Source organism: Anomalospiza imberbis, chromosome 1 (assembly GCF_031753505.1).
Source record: "Anomalospiza imberbis isolate Cuckoo-Finch-1a 21T00152 chromosome 1, ASM3175350v1, whole genome shotgun sequence".
Taxonomy (NCBI): Eukaryota; Metazoa; Chordata; class Aves; order Passeriformes; family Viduidae; genus Anomalospiza; species Anomalospiza imberbis.
The window spans coordinates 14,071,273-14,087,416 of record NC_089681.1 but is presented as its reverse complement, the minus strand read 5'-3'; the positions used below and the strand labels follow the sequence as shown (position 1 = coordinate 14,087,416).

General features: G+C 40.6%; 1 protein-coding gene across 7 annotated transcripts in view; it reads right to left on the bottom strand.

The window, feature by feature from the left end:
• The window catches only part of SAMD12 (sterile alpha motif domain containing 12), a 174,696-nt gene that overhangs the window by 146,734 nt on the left and 11,818 nt on the right, over nt 1-16,144 (bottom strand). For all 7 annotated transcript variants that reach the window (XR_010996590.1, XM_068182429.1, XM_068182439.1 and 4 more), the window contains exon 2: nt 9,773-9,948. Coding sequence is in view for 6 of the 7 variants with exons in the window: in XM_068182429.1 (XP_068038530.1) it covers nt 9,773-9,948 (176 nt within the window). In the remaining variant the exon portion in view is untranslated. The remainder of the gene's footprint in view (nt 1-9,772; nt 9,949-16,144) is intronic.

Here is a 16,144-nt window from a genome sequence, read left to right as displayed (position 1 = left end):
CAGGTTTCTAATTTTGTTAGCAAATTTATTCCACATCTCAGATTTCTACTGAAACAATAGTTTTAACTGTTTCTAGTTATCAACATTCTTCTATATTTGGGTAAACTGAGCCAGACAGCAAGAGCTTCACTTTTAGAGAGGAGCAAGAGCCTTCTAAAAGTCCAAGACTAATTAAACTAAGAGGGTAAAAATGAAACACACACACTCCAATAATTTGCTTTTAATCCAAAATCCAAGACTCTTGTTTTCAGATTACATGGTATTTGCTTGCCAGAATATAATTTTGAACATAACCATATATATGTGAGTAGTTTATCCTAATTATTCCAAGTATGATCTTTGAGGTAAATGCAGCTTCTGAAACAGTCTCCTAATGCAAGATTTCATGTCCGTCAGACATGGATAACCATTTCAATATCAAATGCAGAGTCTGGTTAGCCAGTAAGGTAGAGGAAAGAACCAAGTTTGAGATCCAAACACCTGAATTCAAAACAATCCCCAAAATGTAGACAGCTTCAGATTGAGAGGTGCTCACCTCAGACTGAGCCTGATCCCTCTCTGTTCCTCTGAGCACGCTGACAAGATTCCACCAAATATAAGAGGAGTTTACATACCTAGCTTACACACAGACATGTAATTTAGCAAACTGAACTCTACCCATGGAAACTCAGGGAAAGACAGACCTCACTCTGCCCCAAGCCACACTTTTCCAGGCTCTTCTAATGAAATTCCTTCCCTTCTTAGAGGTGATAACCCAAGAAACTCCTTCCACACACTGTCAAGACTACTACAGGCCTGTTGCCACAGGCCCCCAGCCGGGTAATAAATAGCATTGACTCCATGAAGGGGCGATTGATGCAACACACAAGGGGTCACAAATTGTCACCCCTGGAGACAGATCACAGTTACCTCTCTAGGAGGGCAGAAGGTGTCCAATCCGTCTTGCAGGGAACGCTGGAGGTCAGCCTGAGTTCCTCTGACAGAGAGACCCAGATGGTCTCCAGTTCGTGCCAGACACATGGCTGGGGTCAGTAATAGTCACCCCAGTCTGTCTGTGCCCTCAAAGGGGTCAGCAGTGTCAGGCCGATGTTCGAACACACTTCAGAGGAGCCATCAAAAAATCAAGGCAGCATGTTCATCCACACACGGGGGGTCACCATTTGTCACCCCCAGAGGTCCCCAGCCGGGTAATAATTAGCATTGACTCCATGAAGGGGTGATTGATGCAACACACGAGGGGTCACCAATCAGTCCCACACTCCTTTTGTGACTATGACACTTCTCACACCCAGCTCTCCAAAATTATATTATTTTTTGAAATGGAGAGGACAAAAATTCCCACTTTTAGAGAAAGTTGGAGGTGATTCTGTCCCTCTACTCTGCTCTGGTGAGGCCCCACCTGAAATGCTGCATCCAGCCCTGGGGTCGCCAGCACAGAAGGACATGGACCAGTTGAAGTGAGTCCAGAAGAGGTCACCAAGATGATTAGCAGGATGGAGCACCTCTCCTGTGAGAAAAGGCTGGGAGAATTGGGATTATTCAGCCTGAAGAAGAGAAGGCTCTGGGTGACCTAATTGCAGCCTTCCAGTACCTGAAAGAAGCCTACACGGAAGATGGAAGAGACTTTTTACAAGGACATGTAGTGACAGGAGAAGGGAGAATGGCTTCAAACTGAAAGACAACAGGTTTAGATTAGATATTAGAAAAAATTTCTTACTGTAAGGGTGGCGAGCACTGGCACAGGTTGCCCAGAGAAGCAGCGGATGCCCCATCCCCTGAAGTGTTCAAAGCCAGGCTGGATGGAGCTCTGAGCTATCTGGTCTAGTGAAAGGTGTCCCTGCCCATGCCAAGGTGGCTGGAACAAGATCATCTTTATGGCTGCTTCCAAAACAAATGGTTCTGTGATTCTCTAGTGACTACAGCAACTGCCAGCAAACACATGCGGCAGATTAATAAAATAAATTATATTATATTTATGAGTTATAACTCAGGCGAAATACACAATTTGCAGACCTGTGGTGTCAGCAGTGGAGCATTTTCCATTTTAAAAGCTAAATTGGTTCCATAATACATTTTGTAGTCCCTCTAATCACAATGCTATCATTTTCTTGACCAGGCAATTCTATATTTTTCCATCCCCAACAAGGCAGCTGTGTCATTAAAATACTGCTTTATTTTTGAAGCCCTTAAAGTAGCTTCAAAGTAGAAGCAGAGGGTTTGGATGGTTTTATGAAACAGCTTCACAATGAGGCAAACAGCAAAACTGGCACTGTAAGTACAATATGCATCCACATGCTGTACGGAATTGCTTTTTCCTCTAAAAGCCGTTCCGTCTTTTTATCTATATTTCTTTTTCCCCGAAGTGAAGTTGTTTTAAACAAGGTGTCTGTGTCTACATGTGTCTATAGAATTAGACATCCCACTTATTTCTAGAGTACTACCACAGCTTTTTACTGCTTATGTTTGCTAATATGTACTGCAGTTGCTGCTCCTTTTCACACTAGTGTAATGGGAAAGAAGACAAATTTCACATTGATAGTTTTCACAGGACAACAGGAGCCAGATCAGACTACACTTCCCTCCTTATGCTCTCTCAGCTGCCTCTTTGTAACCATCTGCTCAAGGCAGCCCTATGCAAGGACTGTCTCTCTGCAGCAGAAGCCACCTCATTGCTGTGTGTTTGTGCAGCCCCGAGCACACCTCGGGGTCACAGACTGCACCGCTTCCTAGGGGCCAACACACTGATGTCCTCCACATGCAAGCACTTGAGTGCATGCAACTACCCAAAATGTTTTCATCCTTGATTTTTTTCTGAAAGTCACAGTCCAACTGTTAAAAAATCCAGCTGTAAAATCCTAACAAATTCCTCTTCCTAATATCACCTGATGGACTGAAGTCATAAACAGAGCATGCTTGTACAGGTGAACTTCAAAAAGGCCTTTTGTTCAGAAGGTCAATCAACAGTGTCTTTGTGAATAAACTTCACCTGTTCTACTTATACCACCTAAGAGCTAAGAAATAATCTGAGTTCATTATTTTGATTTCCTGTGGGGAGAAAACCAGTAAGAAAATAATCCCACTTTGAGATGAGGGGCAAAGGATAAGGACACAAATGGTCTTTTCCACCTGCTGGACAGAGCACAAAACACTAACTTGTCAAGATCTCCCACTTCCAATGGATGCTGTCAGCAGAGGAGATGACATTTTTCAGAATCCTCAGGTATGCAGTCATTGTCAACAGAATGAACAGGAGAAGCCAGATCTTTTATGCTGAACGGAGAAACTTTGCTGTAAAAATGTGGGCCTTCATATTAAACTATTTATAGCAAGAATGGATGATACAACAATGGCAAAAATAATGCTAAAACAAGAATATACTTGGATTTTGAATCAAACATTTGTCCTCCTGTGGTAAGCTGGCTTACAGGACCCCAACAGAGAGAGATGTTTCTTGTTTTTCTTGGTTGTGAGAGTGTGGATTCTGAACTAAGCAGCTGTATTTTGCACTACAGGTAGGGTTACTTCAGCACTTCATTCTCTCCTGTGAAATCCCAGAATGATAAACAAAACATCACTCTCAGTGGCTTGAAATGCACAAAGTCACCCAGCACTGCTGTTTCACAGCTCAGGATAAGAGGTTTGTTCACTGCACGGTTCTGAAACTTCAGGCTTCAGCCAGAGGTCACAATTGTGAATGACAAGCTGAGAGAGGAAGGGACACACACACATCAAACATTTCAGCCCCTGATTTACATGGATACTTATAACTATGCAACACATGAAAAGTTCATTGAATATTAGGATAGAAGCAGGCACAGTAATTATTGTGTATTACTAAGAGTCACAGAATGAGACACTAGAAAGGCATATTGTCCTGAAGCGCAATTATTTCAGCTGTGTGATAGTAGCATTTACCAAATGTTTTTAAACCCACTTCACATATATTCTACACTGAGATTCTGTGCCCATTTTTGTTAGTCATAAAAAAGACCCAATACAGTAAGTGGTGTTTTGTCACTATCACAGTCAGAGTTGGGAGAGGGAAAAAATTCAACATTCACACCTAATCTATTGACTTTCATTGTGGTGATCTGATGTGGACAGTGGAAATCTGTTAACTACTTTTCCACAAAAGTAAGCTAAGAAAAGCAAACTATCTATCAGTAAAGTAACATTTTCCCATCCAGGGTCAGTACCTCACTCAGAAACACACAGAGATCTGCAATTCAAACACCCTGACATACAATTTTAAAGCAAAATCTGGAGGAGCTGAACAGTCCAGCTTGGGGTTTTGCTGAACCTTCACTTCAACAGAAAAATATTTCTTTACTTTAATCAGTCCAATCTGGGATTTTTCCCCATATCCTGTGGCCACCAGAAGTCTCACAAGAGGAAGATAATAGGAAGACAACTCAAAATGGTAAAACCTCATAGCCCCAGTTCAGTGGGCCTTGGTGTTTCTCAACTGCAAAAAGAGGTTAAAAAAAAAAGTGTGGGGGGTGGGGAATATAGAATGGTCTGGGTTGGAAGGGACCACAATGATCATCTAGTTCCAACCCCCTGCCATGGGATCAGGTTGCTTAGAGCCTCACCCAGATTGGCCTAATACTGTCTTTCTCATTCAGCCCATCTGATAAGCTTGACCAAAAAGGATAAACACTGTGAAGCAGAAGCCACTGATTAAAAAACTGGAGAATTCTTCTAGAAAATTACTTTTCCTAGTCTCTTGTTAGAGAACAGTACCAAGACTTTTTTTTTTAAATAACAGACAAAATTTTAATATTTCTAGGAATTCTGTAACACCTTTATTACTTAAAATCCTCACTCTTCTGTGCTTCAGCTTTTCACCACATGCTTGACACCCCCCACCCCTCCCAAACACTTGCTATCAGAGCAGATCCTCCCAGGAAAGCCAGAGGAGCTGTTTCCACCCCAGTCAGTCCTGAACAGAACCCAGTAAGCTGAGATGAATTCTTATCCTCTTGGTACTGAGTTCAGTCAGCCCTTCAGTGTTGTTCAATATAATTTCAAAAAAAAAAAGGGATTTTAAAGAAAGCAAAAGCAACCAAAAGAACTGAGCTACACTGCAACAAAACATAGTCTACTGATGCCTATATAGCACTTATCAACAGAAGACAAGACAAAAGCTTCTCACTTCTTTTACCAGTTTCTTTTCATAGTTTTCATGAACATTTTAAAGGACTGTTAATTTCTCTCGAGTCAGATAAAAAATCCTGCAATTGCTAACATAACATAAAAAGCCTAACAGCAGTAGTTTCCATTAAAAAGCCTTTATTATTTGCTATCGCTGCTACCACATAATGAGAAAATGTGGTACCAGGTATGCACACCTTACTTAGGAAAGAAAACTCCCTGAATAAATAGCCTCCTAATGATCAACAGCCCAGATTTGGGTCTCATGCTCACCATCAACAAGGCTTTGTGAGTGCATCATGCAGGAGGACTTGATAACAAGTCAACACTGCTGCAAAAGATAATTTTCTAAATCTCCTTAGAAAAGCTGCCTTCTGTTAAAGCCTATACTCAGAGAAGTACAGGATTCCAAAAGTATAGCAAAACCTTTGTTAGCTTGTTTTTAACAGAACTCTACTCTGTGACTATGGTATTAAAACCAAACAGATGAGACGTAAGAGCCAGAAGTAGCATTTCAATGAAAAAAGATAAGAATTCCAGAAAACACACATAACAGTGGTTAAATATAGGTGGTTAAGTGTCGGAACCCAGAATGTTCCTTTGACATTCTTGGATGTTCCAGGCCCAGGTCAGAAGCATTTGAGAGCCTGGAATGCAGCCACAGACCCCTGTGGCTTTGAACCTGATCCATGGAACAATTTACCAAACTTGCAGGAAGAACAAGAAATCACAAAAGTTTAGATATTGTAGTAGAAGTAGTCACAAAGTGAAAGGAAGAATTTTTGAGTGCTGTACAGGGGGGTTTTAGGCCTTGTACAGAGGGGTCTGAGTTTTGTACATGGGGGTCAGAGATTCTAAGATGGAGGGACTTGGGTGTGCCCTGTCCTCTTTCCTTCTTCTTCCTAACCTCCATGTTCTTGGTGATGTTGGCATTCACAGATTGGTTTAGAGTAGAAAGTCACTGTTCAATATAGGTGATGGGCATTGGGGGAAAACTGTAAACATCTAATACGTAATATAAGATATAAAAGAGGGCACCAGCCCCCTGGGTGTCGGAGTGTGCCCTTGCCTGACTGCTGAACAGACTGCAGCAGCTCAGGGAGAAATCTTTTAGATAACATACAATAAACTACCTTGAGACCGGACAACTGAAGACTACTGAGTCTTTCTTTGGAGACATGGGTTGAAGGAGAGACTTTTCCACCTTTCCGGGCCACCCCAATCAGGGAGTGAGTTCCGACAGTAAAGAAATAATTTATATTTTTAAAACATATATTAAAAAACCATCCTTGCTTTCTCCAGTGACTTTTACTGCTCTGTGAAAGTGACCACTCAACTGCCTGGATTGTTTTTATATATCAGGAATGCTGAAAAATCAGTTACTGATCAAGAAAATATGTATATTGATATACATTAATAAAAAATGAAGCATTTTTACACTTAGTATCTTTTCCTTAATTTGTATTATATCCTGTATATTTTCAGAGTCTGACTAGATTATAGACATTAGTTTAGCTCTGAATAATCTTGCTGGTTTTGGACTTGCTCATATTTGTAACAAGGTGGTTCCTCAGGGAACCAGCTGAGGGAGACTAAGATCATTGTTCCATTTTGCATTATAATTCTACCTCAGTCAGCCTATAAATACTAGATTCCATATCAATCAGGAACTTATAAATGAGTAATCCTTCAGTGGAATTACACTTTCTGTTGTCTGCATCCCAAATATAGAATCAAACACTTGTACTCCCATATTTACTTTACAGTAGCTGCATAAAAAGGAACTTTAAATCTGTCTGTAACCCATGAGTTACTACTGTTCTTTAATCCCATAGCTGAGGACAGAAAAGAAAGGACACACTTCATTACAAAGGAGATTTTCTTTGGACAGCAAAACCAGATGTTTAAAGTGCTGGAAGTGATCTTGATGACAAATTAGAAAGCTGAAAGTAGGAACAAAAGTCTAGGAGGCATCTTAAATTATATTCAATACATTGCACTGCTTTGTGCAACACAGGTCTCACTACTGTGAATATGAGGTATGTGTTAATATTATTTGAATACACAGAACTGCAAAGAAATCCTTTTTAAAAACAACTGTGCAATGGAAATATAAAGCAAATGGCTCTGATCACAATGTTTTATTTACAAAACTTTCCTGAATTCCTGCTCATCTTTCCACTATACATATATGATTGAATGGATGAAGTTTCCTAATGGCAGCTTAATTCAATTCTTAAAGCTACAGAAGCTGAAGTCCAACTTCATATTCACATTTTAGAGGACAAAGCAAAACAATATTTAAAGTTAAGGCAGAGCAAGCCAGAAAAGACAGGCCACCTCAGGCTATAACATATGAATCCAGATGAAAAACATCACTAAATTTCTACACACATAAAAGACAAAGTTAATGACAAGGCAATAAAGCAATAATTTTAGAAAAAATAGTCCATTCCATTTGCTTGATGCACTTATACTAAGCTTATTCCATTAAGCAAAAATTCAGTTTGTTTGTTTTTAAATCTGAAGCATGCCCAGTTTTCTAAATAAAGCTACTGCAATCAGATGTGGGAAACCAATAGTGTGTTTCAGTACTTTGAGAGCACTTTCCCCTTTGAGAGCACACTTCGCCTCTTCCCCAGCCATCTCCAGCAAGGACAGCCTGTTTCATATTCATCAGTCCAACAATCACAGCTCAGACACTGAAAGCAGAATCCCTTACATTAAATCACTGATGTATTTCACTCTGATTCTTCATTAGGGTAAGTCTTTTGCAAGCAAAGACAAGTTTGATATGACTGTATTCCATGTCAGCAACAAGAGCCCATTCTCAGTTGGGAGCCCTATTGGACCATTTAGCTTCTTCACTCCCAAGCTTGTATGTCTCCACGCTTAACACACCTCCTCAGCTTTCAGTACAGGGCAGATTTTCATCTGCTGATGTTGAAACATGAGCAGGGTTAGTTTGCCTTTGTGAACAGCTGGACAAATGCCTTATTAGCTGAGCTTTGTCTCAAAACTCATCCAGTATCTGGTGGTCTTGTTATCAAATGGATATTTCAAAGCAGTAACCACAAACCTGTTCTCTAAGGGTTCATGACAAATCAGCAAGGTGCTTAATGAATGGTGCTTGTCAGCATCCCTGGATGTGTTCAAAAAAAGACTGGATATGGCACTTGGTGCCATGGTTTAGTTAAGGTGTTTAGGGCATGGGTTGGACTTGATGATCTTGAAGGTCTCTTCCAACCAAGTCATTCTGTGATTCTGTGTAATAAATGGCCACCAAACAGATTGCAAGTAGCAGAGTTTTTCTATTGCTGCAAGCCTGTAATGGAGGATCTAGTTTGATGTATTAAGTCAGAATGAAATTAGTTAAATTGTATTAATTTAAATTTATTAAATTTAAACTAGATATTGTAGATAAAAATTAGAATGGAGAATTCATACCAAGCCCTTATTGTCAAGGCAATTGCTCAAAATATTTAATACTATTTGATTCTAAGAGTGAAATTCATCACAACCATATGTGTATTATTTTTTAGGTTTATTGTACTGTTGGCAGTAGGAAATACTCCTATTTGTTTAGCCATTGAAATAATTTCTATTGCCTATTTGAACCTGTTAGAAAAAAAGACACTAATTTTATTTGCTCTAATAATTCTCAAAGTGTCAGATTCAATAAAGACTCAATTTTCCACTCTGCAGAAATTACCCTCAAATTCCTGGTTTTAGGCCTTTAAAAATCAAAAATACTGATAAGACTTTAAAAGAATGTTTCCCAATTATTTTATAACATTCTCTTATTTTTCCTTTGACCCTGAGACCAGCTTCCTTGGTTAGAGCCTGGTGCTAGTAATGCCAAGCTTGTGGGTTCAACCCCTGTATGGGCCATTCACTTAGGAGCTAGATTTGATGATCCTTGTGGGATCCCTTCCAACTCAGAATATTCCGTGATTCCAGTTAAAAATGTATCTAATATGACAAATTATTATCCCATACCAGAGTATCTTGAGTCCACACATTCAATTGCACTTGGTAGTTATGTCTGCTGCTCGTACAAGAAGTAGAAGCTTATGAGTTAGAACAGACACATTTGTTTTCAGGAACTCATCTCTAAATTACATTTGCTTACTTACATGGAAGAACTGGTCTGGTATTTTACCTAAAATTAGTTAACAGATTATTAAAATCAGTCACCCATATAAAAATCCATATATTCATATATCAATAGAACTTTTCTCCTCCTTTATCTGCCCCAAGAAAAAATGCAAACAAGTAAAAAAAAAAACCTCAAGAAAAACATTTCTGTGCCCATTCTACTTGTTACCCAAGTCATTTGGAAAAAGAGACTCCACAGTGTCTGAAAAAGAGAGATCCCATTACTTTAATTATCTTCATTTAGAGAAAAACAGAACAGTGCAATATCCAAGATGTGTGTATGGTACAACTCCACGGCAGTACCTTGCTTCTGTAACACCCACTTCCTCAGACTTCTATTTTTACATCTTCATATGTCTTTAACAGGATGATAAATGCTTTTTTAAGCAGAAGCCAGGACTTCAAGAAGTCTGGATTCTTAAAGACTCACCAAAATAAATAAGAAGTCAATCCTACTTACCTTAGATATTTCTGGCTCCACTTGTCTCTTGGGGGTGTCTTTTGACTCGGGCCCTTTTGGAGTACCAGTGTTCTTAACCGCAAGCGAATCAACTCCTTCGCCTTCAAGCTGCAGGTTAATACCTTCTGTGGGGACAGGGTGATCAATACCATTTGGATTCAGATTGCAATGGATAGCTGGGAAAAAATATGAAAAACATTACTTCAGGAAAGAAGAACCCAGAGGTTCAAACATTTAGCACAAACTACTGAGAAGTGCCATGTGGTAACCAGAGCTGTGTCAGACCAAAGCAAATGAACCATCCATACCTTGATGTGGATTCAAGGTGAGATATTTGAGAAAGAAAGTGAGAGGAATGCAGCACTGTATAAATTTATTTAGTGTAGGCTACCATGTGGAACTGTGCTCTGCTGGATTCACTGGAGCATCCAAGACCCTCAACTTAGAGCTTTTATTAAATGTTCATCATCCAACCACACCTTTTTTCCTTTCTAGGCAAACAACTTGAAGGTTTTCTATTACATTTTAAATTCCTACAGCATTGTAGGTCTTAAAGAATGTGGGATAAGTAAGCCATGCACAAAAAAAATCAGCAAGTCAGTCTCTGCACAGAGTAATGACTTATTCAGCTGATTATCTCTCCTTCAGTCCTTTGTACCACTGCAAGTTACCACCTACACCATCCTAACAAGCAAGAGAGATGTACTCCCTGGGAGTATATAATGAGGTAGAGACTAATGACAGCAGAATAAGGAAAACATCCAGAGAAAAAAATAAAACAAATGCAAACCATAGAACAGAAATGCCCATTTAGAACTACAGCAGTAGTTCTAAATGTTTTTTGCCCAAATTTTCAGTTTCAGCACTCACACACATAGTAGTGATTTTAAAAATGTGTGGATCCTGAGACAACTTCCCCTTTAAATGACTGATTTTTGCATTTATGTTCCTGCATAACTGGGCTACTTTTAGCACTACTTGTAATTAATGATCCCAACTTCCCCTGCGTACAAAAGAATTTTGCTCAGATACTGTGGTGCAATGCTTGACAGATCTGAATAGAAACCTAAACTACAATGTACAGCCAAAATAAAAGCTGCCCTTTTACTCTTGCTTGACTTAGAAGCAAAGGATGGGGAGCTGGGGAAGAAATCAGAACTACCAGTTTCTACCAGCTACAGATCAGCCCTTAAAAGCCTCTCACAGGACACTGGCTCAAGCTGCCAGTGAAAGCAAAGGGTTCTTTATAACACCTTTTAATAATCTATTCAGCTTAAATCCTAGAGTCTTAATTGAAAACTTTGTGCCTAAGTGACAGGAATTCCTTGGTACAGAATTAAAGCAGAGGCCAAAATGTTGGCCATTTTACCTTGGGATCTTAAAAAACATCCAAATATTTCTAAAAGATAAGTGATCTCTGCAACCACTACAATACCTACATCTGCAAGCCAAGGACAGGAACAGCTCCTGTGGGAACTTAAAAAGAAATTTGTTCTGTGGTTTATATTTACATCAGTGTGCCTCAAGACACACAAAAAAATCTCTCACTCCTAAATTATATCCACCTACTATTATCTAGCTCCTCTAGATCACCTACCCAAAAGAAACAACTACTAACAACTTCTTTGCCTATCCTCCAGACCACAGAAAGATAGATGTGATCCACCAAGACTGACTATTTTCACAGCACAATGAGAATGAAAACTGTTCTGTTAGTAACTGAATTAATTCCTCCCTGTACAAAAAACGTAAATGTATCTTAACTGACCTGTAGAAGTACTCCCAGCACATCCAGCTCCAGCAAGGGCTGATCAGCAGTGAAAAGACATTTGGTATCAAATATGATCCATAAAAATTCTTCCAACTGTCTTTGGCAAGGATTTTCCCTAGCTGAATAGGAAGACTCCTAGAGACACCTTTGGAACCCTAACACACTACAGCAACATTCAGAAGCAGGCAGTTTTTGGCTGTCAGCCCAGTTCCAGCACTCACCAAAGAGAAATTAGGTAGCACAGTGAGATTTAAACTGCCTGGAAGAACACTGCCAGCAGCAAGCCTCCTGTGAATTGGAACTCCTCCCTTCCCAGTGCCCCCAAACAATAGAGATTAGGGAGAAGGGTGACGTGGGATGAACAAGGAGACCCTTCTGGGTTATAGCACTAATTTACCATGCATTAGAGGGAGCAAATGATACAGGTTTCGATACCATGATGACTAATCTTATCTCCTATGTATAACCAACCACATGACACACTTGGGGGATGAGGGAAGGGCTGTGGATGTTGTCTATGTGGACTTTAGTAAAGCCTTTGATACTGTCTCCCACAGCCTTCTCTTGGAGAAATGGCTTTCCATGGTTTGGATTGGTGTACTGTTCACGGGATAAAAACCTGGCTGAGTGGCCAGGCCTGGAGAGTGGTAGTGAATGGAGTTATATCAAGCTGCTGACTGGTCACAAGTGGTGTTCGCCATGGCCAGTTCTATTTAATATCTATCAACAGTCTGGATGAGGGGATCAAGGGTACCCTCAGAAAGTTTGCAGATGACACCAAGTTGGTTGGAGTATTGATCTGCTGGAAGGTAGGAGGGATCTGGGCAGGCTGGATCAGTGGCCCAAGGCCAGTGGTGTGAGGTTCAACAAGACCAAGTGCTGGATCCTGCACTTGGGTCACAACAACCCCATGCAGTCCTACAGGCTGAGGAACAGTGGCTGGAAAGCTGCCCTTGGAAAAGGACCTAGGGCTGCTGGTCAACAGGGACTGAACATGAGCCAGTGTGTGCCCAGATGGCCAAGAAGGTCAATGGCATCCTGGCGTGGATCAGAAACAGTGTGGTCGGCAGGACCTGGGCAGGGATTGTCCCCCCGTACTCATCACTGGTGAGCCACACCTCAAATGCTGTGTCCCTCACTACAAGAAGGACATTGAGGGGCTGGAGCACATCCAGAGAAGGGCAACAGAGCTGGGGAAGGGTCTGGAGCACAAGTCTGAGAGGAGCAGCTGAGGGAGTTGGGGGTGTTTGGCCTGGAGAAAAGGAGGCTCAGGGGAGACCTTATCACTCTCTACAACTGCCTGACAAGAGGCTGTAGCCAGGGAGGGGTCGGTTTCTTCCCACTGTAACAAGTGACAGGATCAGAGGAAAACTCCTCAAGTTGGGCTAGGGGAAGTTTAGATTGGATATTAGGAAAAATTTCTTTGTGGAAAGGGTTGTCAGGCATTGGAACAGGCTGCCCAGGGAAGTGGGGCAGTCAACATCTCTCCAAGTATTTAAACATGCAGACATGGCACTTGAGGACATGGTTTAGTGGTAGACTTGTCAGTACTGGGTTAAGGTTAGGACTTGATTTTAAAGCTCTTTTCCAGCTTCAGTGGCTTTACAAATCTGTAAGTACCTGGATGGTTTAAAAATGAAATAAGTCACTTGGCTAGATGCTGCTTGACTCTTAGCCCATCATGCATTCAAGAGTAACGAATGCCAGTGCGTTTTCAGCAATGCCTTTTACTGAGCTCCTTCAGGACACAAAAGAGAAAAAATGGAAGAGGTTGCTAGCAATTACATAGATGTTCACTGCCTTTTAATTGAAAACAGTTGAGCGATTAAAAGAAACACAGGCTGTCTCAGGGAACTTTTCCAGAGTTGCTAAAATTGAAGGGGGAGAAGAGGAAGTAGGGAGAGAGAAATTTTTTTATTTTCTAGGCGTATTAATCTCCTAAGAAGAATAAGTACCTTAGCCACTTGGCAAGGCTTATCTTTCTTTGTCATGACACATCTTTAGGTAGCCAGCTCTATTATTTTCTTCTAGTGCTACCTCCAACCCTCAGCTACACAGAGAATAGGGGAAAGGAATATTTCCTTGTATGGGTCCGTTATTTCCTGTTACCACACAGAATACATAGATCCGTCTTTGTGACAGACAGATGTGCAGCTCTTGCCTCCTTTCAAATGTCAATACAAATCAAAATTATTCCATTTCAGGATTTGTTAAAGGCAGCAAAAGAGGTCAATGTTTGGTCAACAACTTATTCTCTTCTTAAATCTACATCTTATATAATTTTAGGTAGATAAGGTCAGCTCAAAACCCAGGATCAACTATCAAATCTAATGGGGCTTGGTAAGCTGACAGCACCCAGGGCTAACATCCCATAGAACTGAGTCTAAACAGCTCTTAGAAAATAATCACAAATCACTAACTTCACCACAGCCCATGTGTTCTCTCTTAGCTGACACATCTTAAATTTCTTTTAGGACATAATGGCATTCATCTGGAAAAAAAATCTTTCTCCAGACAAAATAGTTTCTGGCTAAAATACTGTTCACACCATTACTCCTCGTTACCCTGGTATTGGCTAACACTAGCTCATCCTGCCCTCTGTATTCAGGCCATTTTCCTACACTGCTCCTTTCACAATATCCCTGCTACCTCAGCACTTCTTCATTCTATCAAACTGCATCCAACTCATCAGTCCCAAATTTTAACAGTACATCAAGACAACAAACACCCTCCAAATCAGCTCACAGTATCAGCCTAATACCACTATCAGCAGTATCATTAGATTTTGAAACAGAACTTATTCCAGTATTCTTCCATACAATTTCAATATTCATATATCATCCACATCTCAGTAATACAGCCCTTCATCGAGATTCAGATCACTTATATTCTCCTTTCCGTGCTGAAAACTCCACCTCAGTTGATTAATCTGTCTTCATGCTCCCCCAACAATTGTTGTTCAACTTGTGTTGAAAGCTCTCTGTGGTGGGAACTTGTTTCCTTTTGAGGAAGGAGGGTGGATGTTCTATAGAGCTCTGACTGCACAGCAACAAGCACATAATGAATGGTGCTGGCTGACACAATAACATAGATCCAAAGATTACATTTATGAAACAAACTATTATTTAAAACAAAGGTACTTAAGTGCTCTTGTACTCCGAACTTAATGGTAAATATAAATCTAATGGAAAATATCCACTTTTCCAGAATCTAAAAAGACTGCTGAGATCTGCCAAGTTATGAGAGTGAAAAGCTCTGTGAGAAAAGTAGTAAGCAGAGCATCCAAAATGTCAAAATGACCCCACATCTGTCCTAGAAAACTAGGATGCAATACACTTTGTACTTTTTATATATGGTGGAACACAAACTCAAGTCTTTTCCATGTATACAGAACAAGATAATTTGTTGCCCTGCAGAAGCTGGCCCATACATGTGAGCCAGTTCCATGCCCACACAGATCTTTCCAGGGTGCCCATGCAGTTTCAAAAAAGAGCTTGCAGGGCATCAAGAATACTCTGCCCCACACCCCCCCCCCTCCACCTTACTCCCATGCATGCCTGTCTCCCAGATGGCAAGCAGCCAAGAGACAGCTTGTCTGAGCATGCTTGATGGTACACAGAAGTCACCAAAAGCCATCCTAAGTTACTGGCATCTGGGGCAAGCCTTGTCTCCTCCTTGAGGGTACTCTGTGAATCCTGTCTGGAAAAAAGCCTGAAGGCACTCCTCAAAGCACAGCCTTGATATAGCCAAAGTTTTGCATGGGCAGATGGAAAGTCTTTGTCTTTCCATCTGTAGGCTCAAGGCTTAGCAGATAAATCTATGATCAATCGCTACCTCTGTGCACTCACTGCCTACTGTGTCAAACCTTTCATAACTACGTGTTTCAGTGGGAATACTGCTGGCTGCTTAAAACTTTAAGCAGATCAATTAAGACTACATTAAAGTGTATTTGGCAAGTACTTCAGTTACATGCAATAACAATTGTTCTATTCTAAAAAGTGATCGAGTAAAAATAGCATCTTCTTACTCATGTGCCCTGTTCTGTGTGCATCATAGTCATATGCTAGCTTTTGCTATTCAGAGACAAAAAGCAGGCACAGGAGATACCCACCCAAGCTCTAACAATCCTTAGAAAACTTTCATGTGTCAAATACCGGCAACCTTGTAAGCTCCATTTTATGAATTTATTCCACAGACTTAGCTGCACAATGCTAAAAGGTAAGTCCATACAATCCACCTACTACTCCCACCATAAAACGTCACATTGTTGAAAAGGACAGACAAAAGTTCATCTGTATAGCTTGAACATTAACAAACTCAGGTTGGACATAGCAGGGACCTTATAAAAAGGGTCCAAATATCTTTTCAGTCATTTCAGTAGTTACAGAGATTTATCACGTATTTCTAGGGAAAAGGACCTTTGGACAGCAGCTCTCATTGGACTTGTTCCTTCCGTTGCTGCCCATTTCTTTGTCAAAAGCAAATCAAACCTCCAATCACATCAAATTTTGCACTCAGCATTTTCAATGGGAATTCTGTACACTTCCAGAGGCTACATTTCAATCCAGAGTAGTCAGACAGAATCCCTGAGGCTTTTTGCT